A 20,597-nucleotide genomic window follows, 5' to 3' on the forward strand; every position below is an offset into this window, starting at 1 on the left:
TGAAGTGGCTCAGTCTCCTCTTGCAGCCTTCCTGTTTGCCCCTCTATCTACAGCTGTCTTACTAATTTTGTGGTATTCCCTTCTTCCCATCTTCTGTAAGGCAAAGCAAAATGTTTCTGTAAGTTTCCCTCCATTCCTCCCAGGCCGTGTGCAGCAGCTCCTTTTCCAGTGGAAGCCAGTCTGTGGGACAGAATTCTGGGGAAAAAACAGTTGCCCCCCCCCCATATAGAGTGAATATTCCCAGTTGAAATCTTGTTTGCTTCTCATTATCTAAACAGCAATTTCAAGTTTTTTCTTAGCAAGAACAAGCAGAATTTGTTCTACTTGTGCTCTTTCTGCAGCTTTTTTCTAAAAATACTGATATTCCTGAGTAGCTTCCAGACATTCTCGCCCAGCATACCTGGTTGCTTACTTTTTTCTCTATAGCTTAGCTACAAGAAGGATATTTTTAGTTGAAAAATCCCATGAGAATAATTGGATTTTTGATGGAGGTACTGAGTATCCTGTGGATGAGCTGGGAAGGGTGAGCAGATGGAAGCCAAGGGTGGATGGCAGAAATGTAGCCTTGAAATGGCCACTTGCTGCAGTTAGCATTTGAAATATTTTCATTTGTCTTGGATTTGCCACAAGGTCATGTTTAGCTTTGCCTTAAATGACATACATGGGAGCATTGTGCGATTTTCTTATTAAAAAATCCCCAAACAAAACCACCCCAAAGCAGAATCCCCCTAAACAAAAGTTTAACAACTGTAGAATGAGCTCTGTGGTACGCATGTCCTGTGTTGCTCCTTCTGCTTCCGGTGTGCACATTAGATAAATAATTTATACTTTGTTTAGAGATTCCAAATTGTCATAGCCACTGCAACTACAGATAATTGACAGTGGAGTGGAAAGAACATATAACCAGATAGGGGTTTATATCTTTATGCAGAAGAACTGCTCTCACTAGCTGTGAGAATTTTTTCCAGCAAATGAGAAATTTAGCTCATTTTGCTGTGCCATAATACGTTACAGCTTAATGGTAACTCCACAAGGGCCTTCCAGGGGTAGAAATGGATGTATTGCTTTTGTGGGATTTTTTTGTCCTGTCTTAGTCTCTTCACCTTTTTTGCCTGGTGCAGGTGACTGAGTTAAATAGCAGTGTGAGAAAGATGGTTCACTAGGAATAACTTAGGTTAGTCCTGTTCTGTCCTTTCAGCATTCCTCACACTGTGAGGTTTGTTTCTCTGCAGCACAAAAAGGAGGTTCTATTGATACTATATCTGACATGTGGATGGAGTTGGCAGCGCCCTTACCCTGAGGTTTCCTGGCTGTCTCCTGCAGGGCTTACCTGGACTCGGATGTGGCCGTGTCGGAGGAGCTCATCCAGAAGTACAGCAACGTCGTGCTGGGCCATGTGAACGGCACCGTCCGGGAGCTGCGGCGCCTCTTCCTCGTCGATGACCTGGTGGATTCCCTCAAGGTGAGTTGGCCTCTGTGAGGACTTTGCTGCTGACCCAGGTTAGCAAAGCCTGCTGCTGCTTGCAGAATGAACAATGGCTCTGGTTATGTAAATAACGAGATGTAGTTTGCTCTTGGAAGTGTTCGGCGCAGGGCTGGGTATCGAGTGCTGCCTGCAGTGATAGGGGGAGCTGTAAAGGATGACTTGGATCTGCACGTGGGCAGAGCAATAACACAAATGGAAAGCAGAAATTAGCTGTGGCTGCCTGCAGCTCCCTGTTCCAGCTCCTTGCTGGTGCCTCTTACAGCAGGAATTTTCTGAAAAAAACAAGCCATGCTCCAGGCTGGGCTTTGGGGGTGTGTCACTGGTGTGTGTGTGTCCCTCTGGAAAACCCGGCTCTGGGCTGGATTGCCCCAGCCTAGTTTGGAGTTGGTTTCCTGTTTGTGGTTAGTGCACAGCTCCCTGGCTCAGACAGGAGTTCTTGTTACACTTTTTGCTGGAATGGTGAGGACAGAGTGATGCCCTTGGGTTACTGGGAAGGTGGATACTTGTTCCAGCCCCTGGATTTGGGAGTGAAAGCTGCTGCTTTTAGTGATGGGAATTACTGAAGTGGGGTTTGCAAATTATGCAGTATGAGCAGTTCTGTATAACAGCTTGAGTACATCCATGTAGAATTTAATGGGATTTATTGAGAGTGGCAGAGCACAGCTAACTGTAAAGAATAGTAATAAATTAAGCAAATAAAAAAAAAAAAAAAAAACCCACCAAAACAATCCACCCCCCAAAAAACACCAACAAAACACACAAAAAAACCAGCCAATTCTTTTATTTTGGAGGTGGAAAACTCTTAAAACCCTTAAGTTTTGTTCCGGGAGAATTATATTCTCTCCTTTCAAGCTCTAATTGCCTTTCTTTGTTTTTGAAACTGGTGTTTCCTTTACCCAGGGTAGTGCGTTGTACACTTCTTTTTCAGTTTGCTTAATCTTCTCGAAAAATCTTGCATTTATCCTGCAGTAAATCCCCTTACTTAGTGCTTTGTGAAGTCCTTTGAGTTGTTGTGGAGTTGGGGGAGGGGTTCCTTGTGAAACATGGGGAAAACCAGGAAGGCTGTCCAAGTCTTTGTTGTATTTGTGCAGTAGAAATCTGCAGGCAGATCTCAGAATCTTCCCCAGAGTTTGTGGATCCAGTTTCTCATTATGCTCCAAGTTAAACACAGTTTGTGCCAGAAAAGCTGTGCCTGATGCCCTGCAAGGCTACTGCAGTGAGGGAGTTGTGAGGAGGTGTAAGGGGGCTCTGCTGCTCCTGGGACAGATTGCTTTTCTCAGGAGGGAGGAGAGGAGTTGGAGTATTGGCCTAGGGGTTGTGCAGTAATCTCCCTGCTCCTAAAGGGCTTTGCAGGAAAAGGCTTTTTAGGAGCTGGTTGAGCCTTCTTTTTCTGGTTGTTTTTTGAGACATGATCAGTAGTGCTGCTGAAAAGTCCTGTTTGGATCTGATTTATTAACAGCACAGAAAAACTGGGAATCACAAGGTCACTTGTGTTTCTGACTAAGCCCTTTGTGATCTATGCCTTGGTGTGAGTTCAGAGACTTCTCACACCATTTGTGTAGGGATCCCAATCCCTTGCAGTAAAGGAGAAGGAAGCAGTGAGCAGCCAGCTGCTGTTCCAGTGAGCACTGGTCTAAAAACAAGGCCTTTCTGGAGGAATTATGTTAGAAGCAGAATTAATTCCACCCAGAATGTCTTCAAGGCACTCTAATCACTTAAAATACTACAGTCCATGGGAAAGATGTGTTTATTCAGCTGAACTAATTCATTTCCCCTCCCTCCTTCTGACATTTAAAATGTTTTATGTAGGTTAATTAGTCTAATTTATGGTAGTTGGAAACAACCCTTTATCAGAAACTAGTGAATGTCAGGACAGTTCACAAGCACAAGTTACTGATTTTGAAGTTTGTGCTCAAGGAGAACATTGGGATTCCAGGGTCTTATGTAATATAATGGCCCTGGTTTAAAAAATAAAAATATCTTGGCTTGGGTAGTTTAAACATCTTCACGATAGGAAACCACATGTTTATGTATAATTCAAGTTACATAGCTCTAATGTAGAAAATGTCTGCAGGTCCGTTTATTGCATGTAATAGTTCTGACTGTAAAATCTGTCTTGTTAAGATTTTTTTCTTCTTTATTAAACAATGCTTCATTCAGGGAAGTCTTGAAGTGGACTCTAAATATTTATGCAGCACAAGGAGAAATTCCTCACAGCTCTTGAGGAGTAACTCCAGAGGAGTCCTTGCCAGAGCCCCAGGAGAAGCTGCATTTTGTCCTGGTAAAGGCTGTGCTGGCACTGGGCACCACTGCTCGTGCTCAGCTGAGGCTTTGAGGAGCAGAGCACTGTATTCTGTAGCAAAGAAGAAGCAAGGGGCACTTCTGCATTTGCCCATTTTGGCTGGAAAAAGGCCAAGCTTGGCTCCTGAGCTTCCCCGCCTCCTGAGCAGGTGGGATGGGCAGTATCAGCTCTGGAAGTGCACCCTGGGTTGCCTTCTGCTTTCTTTTTCTTGTCTTAGAGCTTTATTTAGAGGTGTTTCGGGGAAGGTTTTTTGTGTTTGTAAAAGTCTCTTAGGTGTGTTTCAGGTAAACTTGGTTGTGTCTGTGAGGGTCTCTGGGTTTGCACAGTTTATAAGAAAAGGAAAATAGAGACCAGTACAAGAATGTAGGGTTGAGATGGACTCCAGGATGGATAATCCCGGGAGAGCTGCTTGAAGTGTCAGAGGGGGTGCAGAGAGAGGTGTTGTGGGATCAGGGTCTCTCTCCCATCCACTACCTTAAGTAGGATTAAAACCTGCCCATGCAGCAGTTCTGCCCTGATGTTGCTCTAGACAGACTTTGGGTGGAGAAAAGCTGGTGTGGTCAAATGTGGACTCCTGGATTTTGCTCTTTCTTGAACCATAAATTGAATGCTCACTAAATAGGATAGTTCTGATAATGATTGGACTTTGGGATTGATTGGAGTCTTGTTATACCCCTGTGCTTGCGTAAACTCACATTTTCTGCCCTGGGCAGAGTCATCAGCAGTTACTGGTGGCTGAGCTGGCTGGGTGGTGCTGAGCTTCAGCAGTTGTATCCATGGGGGGAGAGGTCCTGGATAGATGCAAGAGAACCATTGAGAACCATCACATACTCGGGGGCTCTTTGCCTAGTGCAAGCTGGTGCCTTTCCTCTCTCTCTGGGGGATGTGCTGCACGTGCAGGCTGCTCCAACGTGAAAGTCTTAAATGCCTGAGAGGTGCAGAGAGGTCAGCTCCAGGCTCACCCTGGCATTGCAGGGCAGAACTGGGCCAGGGTTGGAATCAATCAGGAGGGAGTTCAGCAAAATCTGCTTTATTTTCCTTGAGAAACCTGCCAGAATCCTTCAGCTGCTGGGAACAGTGCAGCCTCTCCAAGGGTTGACTTTGTGCCCCTCCCTGGTGCTGCTTTGTCACATCTCAAAAGTGCTGACAGATAAAGAACTGCATCACTTGCAGTTAATGCACCCGAATTTTAAACAGGATCGGTTTTGAGTGAAGCTCTTGAAGTCAACTTGATTTTGTTGCAGGGGTCATGGAATTAAATTTGTATTGACTGTCATGCCCTTATCTTGTTACTGGCCGTTGATTTTGTTTGGTTTGGATATTTTACGTCTTTTGATAAGCTAAAATTGGATGTTGGGATACATAAGTTCAGAGTACCTTGGCTGCAGGCCAGTTATCAGGGTCCTGGCCCGCATCCACAGTCCTGCAACCATGCATTGTTTCACTTGCCAGCACTTCGTACCTGTCCTTTCCTTGGGTGCAGCTCCTGCTGATGGGAGTGTTTCCAGCTTGGGTTGTTCACTGTGCCCAGGTCTCCCCTCTCTGGGGCTGGTGCCAGCCTTCCTGTGGTGTCCAGGGTTCTGCTGGGAGACCACCTCATGTGCTGAGGCTGGGGGTCTCTGCTCTGTGCAGAGCAAGGAATAAACACTGGGAAAGCTGCTGTTCCTGGCTGCTCCTCAGCAGCCCTGCAACTCTAGAAGAAAGTGGCCGATTTTCCTCAGGAGGAATCCTACCCCGAAATAGAGCTGGCAGCCCTCGGTCCCCTCGCACTGCTGTAGGTCAGAGGTGTGCCTGGGACACTCCACCGGGCACTGAACGTGGGCAGGCTTTTGTGTGGAGCTGGGAGGCAGAGCCATGGAGCTGGACAGATGCTGTCAGCAGGGAAGGGGAACGGGGCTGGGACAGGGAGCCAGCAGTGATGGCAGCGTGAGGCTTTAGGGATTTCTTTGCTTCTGAGCTTGGCTCTGACCTGGAGCCAGCTTCCATGTTAGAGCACTTTTTGCTCCTCTTGTTCCTAAATTTTTTAATGAGCAAAATGCCGTTAGGTTTTTTGAAGGAGAAAAGGTAAATCAGGCCCCCCCTAGCCCATGATGTTTTAGATAAGCTTTTCCTGATGTGACAGAGCCTCTGCCTGCTCTGGTCAGAGCATGGCTGGAAAGGTGGGTGGACCCTCAGGTGGCAGCAGGGCCACCACACACACGTGTGATCTCTTTTCTCTCTGGCTCTGTCATGCACCAGCCCTTTGGCCTCTCTTAGCCTGGCCTGTCCCCTCTCTCTGGAGGATGGGAGGTAGGAACTGTGTTTGCCCATCATTCCTCACCATGGAATTGGCAGTGCCCTGCAAAGGCAGAGGCCGGTGTTTGGGCACTGCTGACTCGGGCTGAATTTAGCCCCGTGACCTGGATGCAGGAGGCCACGTATCCCGTTACTGAATCCTTCAGCCATCTCATCACCCAGCTCTGGTTACAGGAGGTGTACAAGGGTGAAGTGCAGTTTGGGGCTGTTTAGTTTGTATTTGTGTTTACAGCAAACCCCGGGGTGTCCTGGGTACAGACTGGGTGCTGACGGGCTCTTCTTCCCTTGCAGTTCGCAGTGTTGATGTGGGTTTTCACTTACGTTGGTGCCTTGTTCAATGGTCTGACATTACTGATCCTGGGTAAGTGTTTGACTTGTGTTACACACCTGGCACATCAAATGACCTTGCAAAGCACTGGGGTCTGGTCAACATGGGGGGGCCATCCTGTATTGTAGCCTTAAGATGTTTCACTTTTGAGTTCTTTTTTTTATATAACACAACAGGACAGGTCATTTTGAGTTGTGCTGTTGAACTCCTTGAGATTGATGACCTCCAGGCGTTACACCGTTTATTGTGCAGGTCTGTTGTGCTTGTCCCTGTCAGGGTTCACCTGCCCTGAATGTCACTGCTGTGCTGGGACTTCGGAGGAGCTGCAGGATCTGCTGTGGCTGTGTCCCACTGCAGGATTTAATTTCTTGTATCTTGGAGCAGGCTGGCTTCAGGTGTCAGAACCAACGGATGCCTGAGCAGCCTTTGGGAAGAATTTGCATAACCCACTGTGAAAAAGTGACCTGTGACCAGACTTATTGTTGTACTGTTGGTGAGACCTGGAGAACAGTCCAGGCACTCCTTAAGAGGAATTACTGAATTTACTGGCCAAAAATTGGTGCATGGGGCTTAGTTATTAATTTTTCTTGTACTTTTTTGAAAGACATATCAAGGTATGGAAAGCCGTCCTTGTTCTGCCTGTTGTCCATATTTATACATTTGATGTGTTCTTTTCCAGCTTTGATTTCGCTCTTCAGTGTTCCTGTTATTTATGAGAGACATCAGGTGAGTGTTTAATAGAATTCATTAAATGTTTTACAAAATCAGAAACAAATAATTACAATTAATTTCAGCCTTCTGAAGTATTTAAAGCCTTTAAAAATAGGCCTTTACCCAGGAGCCAGGGCCAGGGACTGCTAGTTCAGTTTGGAGTTCAGACTGTGCGTGCTTTCCCTTTTCCTTTTTGGTGAAAGAAGAGGTTTCCCCAGCAAACAGTTGTGGAAAAGGCCTGATGAACTTGGAGACCTTTTCTGCTGGTCTGGCTTTGGTCTGGACTGGAGTAGCACTGGGCTTGGTGTGTTAATCCTGCTGTACCTTTTGGAGCTGATATTCAGGATTGGTTTCCCAAAGCTCTGTGGAATTTGTAGGCCTGGCAAAAACAGGAGGTGGGAGCTGCTTGGCCCAGTCCAGTGCTGCTCTTGGAGAGAGACTCCCATGTAAAAGGAGGAGGGAGGAAGGAGCCAAAGTAAAATGCTTTTGATTAGATTATGGCCAGGGCTGTCTTGGGCAGGTCACTGCACAGGAGGGGGGAGCCAGCTCTGGCTTAGCCGTAGGTCTCCTCTTTCAGCAGCAAGGCTGCCCTGGGGGCCAGGCAGGAGCAGATGGCAGAGCCTCATGGGGTCCTGTCCAGGCTCCTCCTCCACAGGGAAAGGGAGCCCTGGAGCCCCAAGGCAGGAGCATGGGCAGGGTGTGGGGCTTAGCCCGAGCTGCTCAAGCCTCTGGCTGGGCGGCAGCCTAAGCTGGTTACCAGGCCCAGCCCAGCTAAGCAGCTTTGCTGCACTCTGGGGCCCAGCCCTGCACCCACAACTGGGGCTCGATGGACCAGGGAGAAGCCAAGGATTGATTCCTTTGGGTCTTTGCCCACTGGGCCCTGTGGTGGATGCATTCCTGGAGTTCTGGCATCACATTGGGAAATACTCATGGCTGAGCTCCCACTTCCCCCAGAGTTCTGTGGGACTCAGCCAGGCTGCACAGGGGCAGCTGGGCTGTAACTTCTGTCTGCTTCAATTCCAGGCCCAAATCGACCATTACCTGGGACTTGTGAACAAGAATGTCAAAGATGCCATGGCAAAGTGAGTCGGACTGGGTTTGTTTATTTTCCTGTGTACTGATGACAATTCCTGGCACGGGAAGCACTCCTGTTTAGAATTTGTGTGTTCTTCGGTGTGCCACGCCAAGGAGGGAAAAGGTCTCAGACTCTGCACTGGTTAGGAAATGAGCTCCTTTATTGTTGATGCTGTCCTGAAATGAGCCTCTATTATTTCTAACAGAAATCTGTGTATTTCAACCCATTAGTGGTACCTGAGCCCCTCAGCAGGTGCAGCTAAAGCAGGGGGCTGGGGAATGAGAAGTTCAGCAGTTCTGTTGGGCTCTATGAAGTATAAAGCCATGTTGTAAGGGTTCTTTTCAGATGTTGCTGTTTCTAAGACTCTGTTTAACCTTTTCTTTTCTGTCTGTTACTCAAACTCACTTTTGTCTGTTTCCTTCTTCGTTTGCAGGATCCAAGCAAAGATCCCTGGATTGAAGCGCAAAACTGAGTAAAAAAAGCCTGAAGCAACTTATCAATAGGAAGTTCATCTTTTAAGGGGGAAAAATACTCATTGGATTTTCATGGGGAGGGTCAGGGAATAGCAAACCCCTTGACATTGCAGTGCAATTTCACAGATCTTTATTTTTTAGCAACGCAGTGTTTGAGGAAAAATAACTGTTTTGACTGCCATGTGTTTCATCATCTTAAGTATTGTAAGCTGCTATGTACGGATCTAAAACTAATCATCTTTCCTTATCCTGTGTGCAGCACTGGCTAATACAAACGACTGAGACAGCTGTACATTTGCTTCATCAGAGGTAGTTCCTGCTGCGTTCCGGAGGTGTAGAGCAGGTGGGGCAGAGGAGAACACTTCCCAGTTTGTGCACTGTGTATGGTCTGTGTAGATTGATGCAGATTTTCTAAAATGAGATGTTTTAGAAGAATATACCAGTTTAGCAAGTTTTGAAAAATCTTGCCTTTTTGGTATGAGTATAGCTGTATTGTGATTTTATTGTTTTATCAATTGCCAATATATATATATATGTGTTTCACAAAGCTTAGATCTTTCAGCTGCTCCACAGTGCTTTGTACTTCAGAGAACTGACTGAGGCCTGGACGAGTTCCAGAGCACACAAGCTTGAGAAACTAAAATGTCTCTGTAAACACTGGCATCTGTTGGAAACAACAAAGAGAAACGAACAAAGAACCTCCACATAGAATAAAAGAAAATTACAGCATACACTTTGTTGCACAAATGTACAGTAGTTGATCTTGAGCAAATAATTCTCCAGCTCTCAGACTCTGATAATCTGTGGACCGAGTATCTAATGCTGCAAATGTTGTTTGGAAACTTAAAGCCCTGTCCTGTTATGCAAGAAATAAGTGAAAATTTATACACTTGCAGTTTGAGCTGTACTGAACTAAGTCTGTGGAATGCATTGTGAAATGTAAAAAAAAAAACAAAAAAAACCAAAAAAAAACCCAACAAAAAAAGGCAAAAAAAACCCCCCAAACCCAACTCCAAAAACCCCAAGTATCAATAAAGCTTATAGACATAAAATAATACCGGTATTTGGCTTTCTTGAGGCAAGTTTAATATATTTGTGTTTATTTGAAGTTCATTGTGATTAATATCCATTGTCCATGGTGGTGGCAGCAGTGTCTGAGTAGAGCGTGGTGCAGGGTGGGTTTGTCACGGTCCCTTTTCTTTCTCTGCAGCGTGAAGGAGTTGCTCAGGGCCAGCTCCAGTGTCCCAAGGAGCTCCCAAGGGTGTCGGGTTCTTGGATTTTTGAGACAGGAATGGTTGATGCCATTTTCAAGTTTGAAGGAAATAAGTCCCAGTAATCTTTCCAGGTCATCATGTTGATTCTGATTTAAGAGCTGGACATTGGAAACTCGTGTACAAATTTATCTGAGATGCAGATTTTAAATGAATGGCATCTTGCCCATTGAAAAATAGAAATTCATGCATTAATAATTCAGTTTACAGTAAAATACAGAGTTACTTCTGAGCATTTTATACAGGAAGCCAGACCACAGAAACATACAAACCGTAAGTAAGTGTTTTCCTGACAGACACTATTGCTTGAAGATATTTCTCACATCACTGTCGATTAATTCGTTCTGCCACACAACTGGTTTTATTTGGGATACAATCAACGTGGAAGGAAGGCAAACATGAGTGGTTACAACACAGGCAGAGGTGCTCACTGCTGGCACCACCTGACAGAACAGGATTTGATCCCGAAGGTTTCTTTAAAAAAAAGACTGCATAGGGACTTGTACTGTGTATCTGACAAACTGCTCTGCTGTATAGTCATATAAGGCATTAATAAATTCAATTGTTAAAAAAAAGGTGATTCTTTGAGGTTGCTGAAGCACTTTGTGTGTTAAACAGACAGGAATCCACTCCTTTAGTGGGATGTTTTTGCTACTTTTCTGTGCAGTGGGCAGCAGAAATGGACTGGCAGGAAGGTTCCAGAGTTCAAAATCCTTATGTCCTGAACTGGGACTAAAATACTATTGCTTTTCAGAGACTAAATGTAAGTCTAAATGTTTTATTTTGGCCTTTATTTTTTAATGAAAAGAAAGGTAATTTCAAAATATGGATGGTGTTCCATTCCCAGAATCTTAAATACATATTTCCACATAGCCCATATTTGCTATTCCTTTTTAAATTTTCTCCAGTTCCGCTGTCTTTTGAGTTTTTGGTTTTGACAAAATGTTCTAACAACTAGTGAAGGGCTTGAGTTGCCTTTTGGGAATACCTGTGGTTCCACTTCCCCAGGGAGACAGCTCTCCTTTGATCTCAGCTGTCCCCCAGGCCCGAACAAGGGGCTCCGTGGGGTGAGGGAGAAGCAGGGTAGGGAGAGGAGCCCAGAGTCAGCCAGGATGAGCTTTTCTCAAAAAAAAAAAAAAAGCTGCATTTCCTGGTACTGGGGGATTTATGTTCTGCTTGCAAGCAGCATGGACTGGCTAGAGGGCACACAGAGCCCTGCTATAGGGACATTCCAGGGATTCCTTTGGGGGCTTAGGATGCCCCTCCAGAACAGGAACGAGGGATTGATGGAGGCTTTCCCACCAGGCCCAGATTCTGGCTGGCCACTGCCTATAGGAGTGTGAAGCACATTTTCCCAGAAATGGGGAGCATGCAGGAACACTTGGGGAATGACTCCCTCAGTCTTGGTGTTAAAATGTCTTGAACCAAGTCTGTCCAAACCCTCCTCCTCTCACTCACTGTTGGAGTTGAGCTTGCGCTGCTGGCTGCAGGAACAGCTGCCCAAGAGCTGGAATGTCATCCCTTTGGCCTTCTGACAGCACAGAGCTGCTCGCTGTCTGGAACAATGGGGAATTCACAAGTGAAGGTATTAAAAACCCAAAGCAGAAAACAGGGGTAATGTTAAGAACCCAGCTGGAAAAGGTGAGAATGGTTTAGCCCTCTGGGTGAGAGTCATAGCACCGTGTGTGGAAAGCAGGTGGGGGGAGGCAAGGCTGCAGCCCAAACTACTAGAAAATTATTCCAAGGCACTTCATGGATAGAAAATTCTGCCAAATATATATATTTAAAAATAAAATGGACTTAAAAATAAAGGATACTTTGCTCCTTCAATTAATGAAAGCTGAAGGGTGACCTCCCCCCTCCACAGCCTGCTCCTTGAACGCTCCCAGCTTTACTGAGTGCACCAAATCGGAGTTTCAAGCAGGCGTGGTTAAAACCCACCCACTTTCTGAGCTTTGTTCATGCCACGAATTTGGAAATTAAAGGGCCCAGCACTTTGTCAGCATTTTCACCATTTTCAGACGTGGTTTGAAGAACACAGTATTAGGCAAAAGCAGCTTTGTGAGTGAACTGTTCATCCCTTTGGGATCCCCAGGTTACCCTCCAAACCTCAGCTTCCTTTGCAAGGGCGTCTGGCTTTTGAACGCCAGCTCCCATTCCCTCTTGGTAAGTTGGAATAAGTGATCTGGAAATGTCAGCCTGCAACAGGGCTGGGATTCCTGCAGCTGGAGGGGCATTCCCAGCTGTCCTGGCCAGCACAGCCCTCGCTGGGGCAGGACAGCAGCAGCCAGAGGCTCCTCAGAGGCAGCGCCACACAAACACACTGTGGAGACAGGAGGGAGAGCAGGGATTGGCCTTTGGCACAGCCCAGCGAGACAGGAGAATAAACACGGTGTGTGAGGTACAGAGCGCGTGTGTGTGAAACACACTCTGCAGTGTTGCCCTGTCAGTGTACAGGCCACGTGTGTGCGCTGTGCGTGTGCACAGCCGCAGCGTCGGCACTGTGTGTGCGCCGTGTGTGCAGTTTGTGTCTCTGTGTGTGTGCTGTGTCTGCTCTGTGGGCAGCGTCTGCACCGTGTCTGTATGTGTGTGTGTACTCTGTGTCTGCTGCGCGCGCACGCTGTGTTTGTCACTGTGTCTGTGTGGGCCATGTCAGTGCGGCTGAGTCCCTTTCTGTGTGTGTGACTGCCCCAGTCCCAGCCCCCGGTACCTGCAGTCGTCCCCTCCGGTGCTCACCACGAACTTGTCGTCGTGTGAGAAGCGGATGTTGGTGACGTGCGCCGAGTGCCCGAAGTACCGCTTGTGTTTGGCCTGTGGGACAGGACAGCAGCTCAGGGACGGCACCGGGCAAAGCTCTGTGCCCACAGCCGTCCTGACCCCGAGGCCTTTTCGCTCCCCGGGAGCTGCCCGGGGATGCACAGCACCCTTTGGATGCCGTAGGAGCTTCCCGAGGACGGACCACGCTTGTTGGGTGCCGTAACACTGAGTGCCGAGGGGTTTGGGAAAAGAAATAGCCGCTTTTCAAAAGGTGAAAATAAAATAGGCACTTACAAATTTCTCCGTGCACGGGAAGTCAAACAGCTTGACCAGCCCAAAGTCGTCTCCTGTGACTATGTTCAGGCCAGCGTGTGTCACACAGGCGCAGTTGACGTCTGCTTTATCGGCATTTCGTGGCCAGATCCCAATGACTTCGTCTCCAAGGATGCTGTTTCAAAATCAAGGTAAATAAAATGCATTAGACTGTAAGACTTAACCTGCTGTTGCTCTTCCACAGGGTGCAGAGCCAACACAGGTCAATAATAAAAAATTGCTGCATTTAAAATAAAATTGTCCCCTCTAAATGATGGCCCCGAGCTCATCATGGAGACCATTGCATTAACACATCATTTTTATGTGATTCTTTAGTAATGTCTATCTATTAATCCGTAGTTTATTTCCCATGAAACCACTGGCACCATTCTACACCAGCACCTCGTGCAGCTGTGGTCTCTGTGAGCCTTTCCCCAGGATTTCTGACTGCGCTGTTCCCTTAGCCATGAATTCCTGAATGAGGGAGTGCTTGTCTGGATGTCGACTCGTTCTGAGGTGTTCTGCCCCTGGCTTCAGTTCACTGTAATCATTTACCTACAGAGCCACTGCCAGAGGCATCTGCCCCCTCCTACCAGCTGTTAAGAGACCTCTGAAATGGGGAATTTGGGGCAGATTTTTATGGCAGCAGAGCAGTCAGAGTAGGAGGATTCTCATTTACCTTCTCCCAGCCCAGCCTGGTTCTCATCCTCTGTCAGCTCTGCCTTTGGTCTGTCCCACTTCTTGCAGGAGGAGCACAGCCACAGTTCTGCAATGCTGGGGGCAGATTCCTGTGCTCTTCCACATCAGGAAGTATGTTTTAATGACACTCACAACTCCCTAATACAATCAGTGCATGTTCCATGCTGCTGGTGTTTGCTGATGTGGGACAAGGCTGCCCGGAGCGGCCCAGAGCCATGTCAGGGGCCTGGGATGAGTGGCAATGAGCTGCTGTGGCTCTGCGACAGCCCCGGGTGTAATTAACAGCACTAATTACTACAGACACCAAACAGCCACAGCTGTGTGTAAAACCCCAAGGGTGTCAGATGGGGCTCTGAGGAAGCAGAGCCTGGGTGCGCTCACAGGTTTGCCAGGCCCTAGGGACATCTCAGCATTTGCACACCGAAATCTGTGACCTGATCCCAGTGTGGCCCCACGCTCTCCCCTTGGTGGTTACCTGGTCCACGTGGCCCAGGTGATTTTCTCTATGACTGCAGGGTCTGTGATTTGCTTTCCCAGTGGCACCTCGTGAACTTGACGCTTGTAGGCACCTGTAGATACCTGAAAGTGGGAAAGGAAAAACCTGCAAACTCTGCTATAAATACATCATTTTCTTTAAAATGTCCATCAGTCTCAGGTTTTATCAGGAATTAAACATCAAGGATAACATTTCTCTATTTCCTGGTTATCTGGAATTCATCACGTGCCGTATAAAGGAATAACAATGGTACAGTACGATGATGGAAGACGCTCACATGCAGAGCTGACGGATTTTCTTCCACTTCTATACTTTTATCTCAACCTAATTTTACTAAATCAGAAACATTTCTGAAGGAAACCCCTTCAAATTAACAATTTAATTAAAACAAATTAACCCAGCTCTCACACACTTCCCAGCCTCAGGGAGGAAGAGAACTACTTTCATACGTTGATAATCCACAATTTTTTTTTCAGCATTGTACCAGTTCCATTGATGTGGGATAATGCTCTGCCCTTAGCACAGCTCGAGCCTCCATCTCGTTACAGCGGCACAGCAAACCCGAGTGCTCCGGGGGCTCTCCCAGACATACCTGGATGTACCTGCTGTCTGCAGAGAAGTCCATCTGTATGACAAAACTGGCAATGTCCTTGCAGTAGCCAATTCGGTTTAGGGTTGTGCCTTGAGTGAGGTCATAAAAATCCACTGTATGTTCTTGTGAGCCCACTGCCAAAAACCTGTTATCTGGGCTGATCCTAGACAATAAAACATGGAGTGGGGACGTCACTGGCTGTTTTGGTGCAAGATTTGCTTTTGCTTCTCATGCTAACTTTTTCTAATGAAAAACAAAAACCCTTCTATCAACAGCAAGACTTAACCCAAACCAAAACCTGATGCTTACAAGAAGAGGAAGACTCAGGATATTTCTGACAGAGAACAGGGTTAGATGGAATATTGGGAAGGAATTGTTACCTATGAGGGTGGTGAGGCCCAGGCACGGTTCCCCAGAGAAGCTGTTGCTGCCCTACCACTGGAAGTGTCCAAGGCCAGGTTGGACACTGAGGCTTGGAGCAACCCGGGATAACGGAGGAAGGGGTCCCTGCCCATGGCAGGGGGTGGGACTGGATGAGCTTAAGGTCCCTTCCAACCCAGACCATTCTGTGACTCTATTCTATATTGTTTGTGGTTAGATGACGTTAATATTGCACTCACATAAAGCCACAGCACAGTGTGCAGAGCGACACTGATCCTCGAGGAGTCAGCAACAGGCACTACAATTTGGAGAATTAATTCCCATACCTACAGCTGTGCAGCGTGGCTGTAACTGAATTAAAGCACCACCACAGTGCCCTTCAGCAGCTCACAAAGGTTTCGCCAAACACGGATTTACAAAACCCCTGCAAATCCACTTAGCACTCGACGGCCCTTTCCTTGAGCCAGGGCGATGTGTCTTGAGCACCTCCTACCTGATGTCCTGAATTGCAGACTTCCTGTCCCGCTTCTTGCCCCAGACCTTGAGGCTGTTGACCAGCAGGACGATGAACTCGCCGTTCCTCATGCCGATGGCCACCATCTCGCCGTCGGGGCTGTACGCGGCGCAGCGCGCGGGATGCCCCAGGCTCACCTTGTTCACCAGCTTCTGCGGGGACACACGCAACAGGCTCACACCTCCCCAGCACACGGAGAGCTTCCAAACACAAAGTATGAAACTTGCTTAATTAAAAACAAATCGTCTCTGTTTCCCTCTAAACATAAACCTGAAATGTCACACCGAGACTTGCATCCCACCAGGCATATGTTGCTGTGCAGACTTCAAAACAGATACGTGATTCGGACGGGGGCTTCATGTTTGCATTATTTTGTAGATTGACATCCAGTTTCACACCAGGAAAAGGACTATTTAGCAGAACGAGCTGAAAAGTCTATTTCCTAATTTGTTTCAAAGGTGACTTTGACATCTTCAACAACTGCTGACTGCCACAGAGCTTTCCCATTTTATTTGATATGTGGAAACGTCCTAGAAAGCTCTTGCATTTTCACCTAGCTGGTTGTATTCATAATATATTTATTTTCCTCATTAAAAATTATTCATGTTAGCTCAGGTAACAAGCTTTTGAAAAGGTTTATGCTGGCCAAAATGAGCAGAAAACTTTTTTTTTTTTTTTTTTTTTTTTAATGTTTTATTTGTTGTTTTTAAAAATGGTTGTTGTTAGTCAATTTGACTTGGAAAAATCCCCGAGGCAACATGCTGAGCATTCCAAAGGCAGGCTCTGAAGAAGAGGGAGCTGTGCCTGCCAGGAAGGCAGAATGATGGGCAAGGGCTGTGCATGTGTGACAGCACAGTCTGTGTCACCCAGACAGGCAATGTGGAAATAAAACGCTTCCTTGGTCCCCGAGCCTGCAGATTTAGATCAGAATAAGCAATGCCCAAAGGGCACTCCACGGGCTGGTGTGCTGGTGAATCCCGGCATTCTTCTGGGAGCACTGGCTGTGGGACAGCCTGGCACCTCTCCCGCACCAAGGATTCACCTTTCCACTCACAGCAAGGAAAGAACTGGGGCCAAAAAAGACCAAAACCTGCTCAGGACAGAGGAAAAACCCTGCTCTCATTCCAGGGCTGCTCAAAGGCACAGCTAGAAAAATGGATGCTTCGATAAAATGTTCATTTTTAGTCACACAATTTTATGTTCACAGTACTCACTTTGTCCGACAGGTCCCAGATCCTGGCTGTTCCATCATTGCTTGCAGAGATAAATATGTCTTTGGAGGGGTGAGTTGCCAAGCCCCAGATTTCCCCTTCCATGTGACAGTCAATTAACAAGTTTGAAGCAGCATTTTTTTCTCCTACTTCAAGGATTTCTCCATCTTTTGTTCCCACTAAGATTTTCCCCTGTTTGTAGCCAAAGAAAAGGAGTGGACAGAGGTGGTCAGTGTAATAGTAACTGCCATGGTTTAAACTGCCAGAGCTTCCTTGGCAAATACTTGGAAAAAGCATTAAACGGATTAAGTTTGCAATTGGTTAATGGCTACTTGATTGGAAATAGAAAACACTCCACAGTGGTGTTGTTATCAAGGAATATGTCAGATTCCTGGGTAAGATGAAGCAGAGAGCATCCCTGGAGCGCTTGGCTGTACAGGTCCCATCCTGCGCAGCATCACCGCTCCTTTCCCATTTACAATTTAAACACACACAAGAGTGACTGCAGCAAGTCAAATCACTCCGCTATTTCTGCTGTGTTCCACTTTACCAAAACTCAGGGTCTCTCAGTAACTCCCAGTGGGGGTTTTGTGGCTTTAAAGAACAAACAGAAGCTCGGGGAAGCAGCTGAGCTGTGCCCTCTGGCCCTGGCCACTCCTCACCTTGCCCCGGCACACGGAGCGCACGCACTCGATGAGCTGCCCGGTCTCCAGCTGGAACGCTCGGCACCGCTTCATCTCCTGGTCCCACAGCTTCACTGCTCCGCCCTCCTTCGTGCTGCAAAGGAGGCCTGGTGTTACCTGCATGGCTCCTTTACTCGGAAATCCCATCAGTATTCTTCTGCTTAAATCACAACACATGCATTGACCCACCCTGCACTCTGTATCAAGACACCTGGTTACAGCGCAATGGGAATTAAATAATACACAATTAAATGCGTTCACACTTCATGTTTTAAACAGCACCACAATTAGTACAAACCAAACTCTTCTCTTGCCACTTATCTCAAATCTCTGTTTCTCGGCAAATCTGTTTCTTGTGGTAACCCCAAGACCCACAGCATCTCCACTGGGAGAAGCTGTCTGGAGTTTGACAGAGCTAACAAATGAAGGAAACTCCACTTATGGCAGGAGCTCTGGCAATAAGAGCTTATCCAGGTGTTTGGATCGATCCCAAAGAGGTTCAGCCTAACACGGGACCCCCACTGTGACCCTCAAGGATCTTCTTTTAGTCCTTCACTTACTGAGCCTCATGGGTAGGTTATGCAAAACAGTGAAACTGCCGCAGCACAGAGACAGTTTATCTCTGGGGTGCTGGACGAATAATGAAAACAAAAACCACACAAGAGAGACAGAAGTTGGGCACTTTAGGAAGATCCTGTGTCTTACGGCCTCTCCTTCCCTCCAGTAACAATGAGCCCATCCCGCAGAGTGGTGTACATGGTGAACACTGGTCCTGTGTGAGCCTTGGCCACCAGCCTGACCAGGAAATGATCCTTCCACACGTAGACATCTCCATTTATGGCACCAGTGAACGTGAGGTTATTCTGCAACACACAGCACCAATCTCTGATACAACAGATGCCTTGGCATTTTTGTTCAGCTTCAAGTAAAATTCTTTAAATTAAATTTAAAAGTCCTAAATGACCACACTGGATTGTCACCATTGGTGGTATCATTGGCATGTGTCACGCCAAATACCGTTAGCAGGAAAAATGATACACGGAATAACAGATCACAGTTTAAGTTAAACAGATAAATAACCAGCAAAGTTAAAAAAAAAAAAAAAAGCCAGGGCAGTAGGTGTGCACAGAACTTAATAAAAGACGTTCACCCAACTGTGCTCAGGAAATTCAGGGAAGGATCTCAAGGTGCACATGTTTTCAATCCACGTTTCACTAACTGGGTTGGATTTCAGCAAAGAAAACTGACCCTTGCAGGTTTAATACAAAGGTAATGTAAAATCCTCTAGCAGGTAATCTGAACTCACTGCTCCAAAGGCTACAGAGAGCATGGTTTGCATTTTGGCATCTTCCATGGAACCAATGACTCCTTTCTTGTAGAGCAAAGCGCTGCCAGCCAAGGTCCAGAACTTCATGTGTTTGACCCCCACAGACACAAACTGAGTGTCAGAGTCTGGGCGGAACTCCACAACGAAGATCCTCTCCAGGTGTCCTCCCCTGCTGGCAACTTTAGCCCCTGGTTTAATGAGGAAAGGATAAAAACAAAGCTGAATTTACCTGAGAAATTAAATTCTGATATGATTTTATCAAATAAATTGAGCTAGTATTGGTTTGAGCTGCAAATCCCAACACTATTTAGTGTGTCAAACATCTTAATGCAACTCCCAAAGTCCCTGGTTATTCCATTGCATCCCACAGATTTAGGAAATGCAGATTTAAGGCCTCCACAGCACAGTCTGTCTCCTGAGTCAGTGAAGTGACACAGAAATGTTGGTTATCATCTAGTGAAAAATGCACAGGGACACACTAATGAGCTGAGGCACTTCTCCTCTCCCCTCCACCATTTCCAAAGATAATTCTTTTCTGGAAATTACTTCCCAAAGGCCTATCTCCATTATAGTACTTCAAGTGTTTTAGAAAAGAAAAGGAATAATTTTCCTTAATTTCATGTAATTTTACATTAAGCATCATTCTTTCTTTAATTTCCACTTACAATAGGTGTTTAAAACTTATCCTCCTGTTCATATTTTCTAGCCCTTTGCCATCTTTAACTGATTAACTGGGATACTCAAAGTGAGGACACAAAAGTCCAAAGACCTGAAAGGCAAAGCCAGTCATTGTTCTCAGCTCTGTTAGGCTGAAGGAACAGGATTTCCCTCTGGTTTTACCTTCTTGCCACCTCCAGACAGTGATGGTGTGCTCTGGGTCGACTCCCACCGACACCAGAAGCTTGCCAGTGGCACTAAAGTTCACATAATTGACCCCTTTGGTGTGGAAGCAGCGCAGCATGGAAAGGGTTTGCTTGCTCATGGCATCCCATATATGAATTGTGGGGGTTGTACCTGCGGGCAGGGAGAGGCGTTAAAAGAGAATTAATTCTGGAAAGCTTCAGTGGAAACCAGACATTTTTCAAGAACATTTAACCTGAACAGACATTAGTTGGGGGAGTTGGATTTGTTTGAAGATTAGAATTACTGGGAAACAAACAGAAATCAAAAAGAGCTCGCAAAACACAGGGGGGAATCATTGTAGTCCATGAAGTCAGACAAGTTCTAAAAGAATAACATAACATTCATGAAGAGCCTCATGCAAAAGAAATTGCCTGCAGATGTTTCACTTGTATCCATGGTTCACACAGATACAACGAGGCAACATGAAACTTGTACAGGACTCTGCTAAATTCACAAACAAATCAGCCTTACCTGGGAATTCTGTCATGTCACCTGCATTGTGAGAGCAATGGCAAATGAGGAAGCACCAAGGGAAAACAATAGGTGAAATAAGTTGTGTGACTCGTGAAGTGCCAGCATCAGCACCAGAAGGAAAACAAAATTAAAAACTTGGAAATGGATATGGATTAAATCAACAAAACAAATAAGCAGGAATATTGTTGAACTTTTTTGGGTATATTGGCTTTTATACACAAATACTGCAACAATATTTACTACTTTCAAGTCCTAAAAATGGCATCTAAAAGAAATGTTAAAGGCATGCAGGTTTTAAAAATTATTA

At 46.2% G+C, this 20,597-nt stretch overlaps 2 protein-coding genes across 16 annotated transcripts in view; one reads left to right on the forward strand and one right to left on the reverse strand.

Moving 5' to 3' along the window:
- Positions 1 to 10,521, forward strand: part of RTN4 (reticulon 4) — a 41,487-nt gene extending 30,966 nt beyond the window's left edge. For all 5 annotated transcript variants that reach the window (XM_040060771.1, XM_040060773.1, XM_040060774.1 and 2 more), the window contains 5 exons: positions 1,324 to 1,462; positions 6,375 to 6,444; positions 7,091 to 7,137; positions 8,146 to 8,204; positions 8,631 to 10,521. In XM_040060771.1, coding sequence (XP_039916705.1) covers positions 1,324 to 1,462; positions 6,375 to 6,444; positions 7,091 to 7,137; positions 8,146 to 8,204; positions 8,631 to 8,673 — 358 coding nt within the window. In that variant the 3' untranslated portion in view covers positions 8,674 to 10,521. The remainder of the gene's footprint in view (positions 1 to 1,323; positions 1,463 to 6,374; positions 6,445 to 7,090; positions 7,138 to 8,145; positions 8,205 to 8,630) is intronic.
- The window catches only part of EML6 (EMAP like 6), an 89,841-nt gene continuing 78,791 nt past the window's right edge, over positions 9,548 to 20,597 (reverse strand). For 4 of the 11 annotated variants that reach the window (XM_058419593.1, XM_040060759.2, XM_058419596.1 and 1 more), the window contains 12 exons: positions 20,288 to 20,308; positions 19,754 to 19,927; positions 18,893 to 19,101; positions 18,292 to 18,449; positions 17,566 to 17,680; positions 16,907 to 17,095; positions 15,672 to 15,892; positions 14,798 to 14,960; positions 14,185 to 14,288; positions 12,993 to 13,146; positions 12,678 to 12,752; positions 9,548 to 12,264 (listed from right to left, as the gene is read on the reverse strand). In XM_058419593.1, coding sequence (XP_058275576.1) covers positions 12,136 to 12,264; positions 12,678 to 12,752; positions 12,993 to 13,146; positions 14,185 to 14,288; positions 14,798 to 14,960; positions 15,672 to 15,892; positions 16,907 to 17,095; positions 17,566 to 17,680; positions 18,292 to 18,449; positions 18,893 to 19,101; positions 19,754 to 19,927; positions 20,288 to 20,308 — 1,712 coding nt within the window. In that variant the 3' untranslated portion in view covers positions 9,548 to 12,135. Of the gene's footprint in view, positions 12,265 to 12,651; positions 12,753 to 12,992; positions 13,147 to 14,184; positions 14,289 to 14,797; positions 14,961 to 15,671; positions 15,893 to 16,906; positions 17,096 to 17,565; positions 17,681 to 18,291; positions 18,450 to 18,892; positions 19,102 to 19,753; positions 19,928 to 20,287; positions 20,309 to 20,597 lie in introns of all 11 variants that reach the window. The other 7 variants (XM_040060764.2, XM_058419598.1, XM_040060767.2 and 4 more) reach the window with 5 other exon arrangements.

Source organism: Hirundo rustica, chromosome 3 (genome assembly GCF_015227805.2).
Source record: "Hirundo rustica isolate bHirRus1 chromosome 3, bHirRus1.pri.v3, whole genome shotgun sequence".
Taxonomy (NCBI): Eukaryota; Metazoa; Chordata; class Aves; order Passeriformes; family Hirundinidae; genus Hirundo; species Hirundo rustica.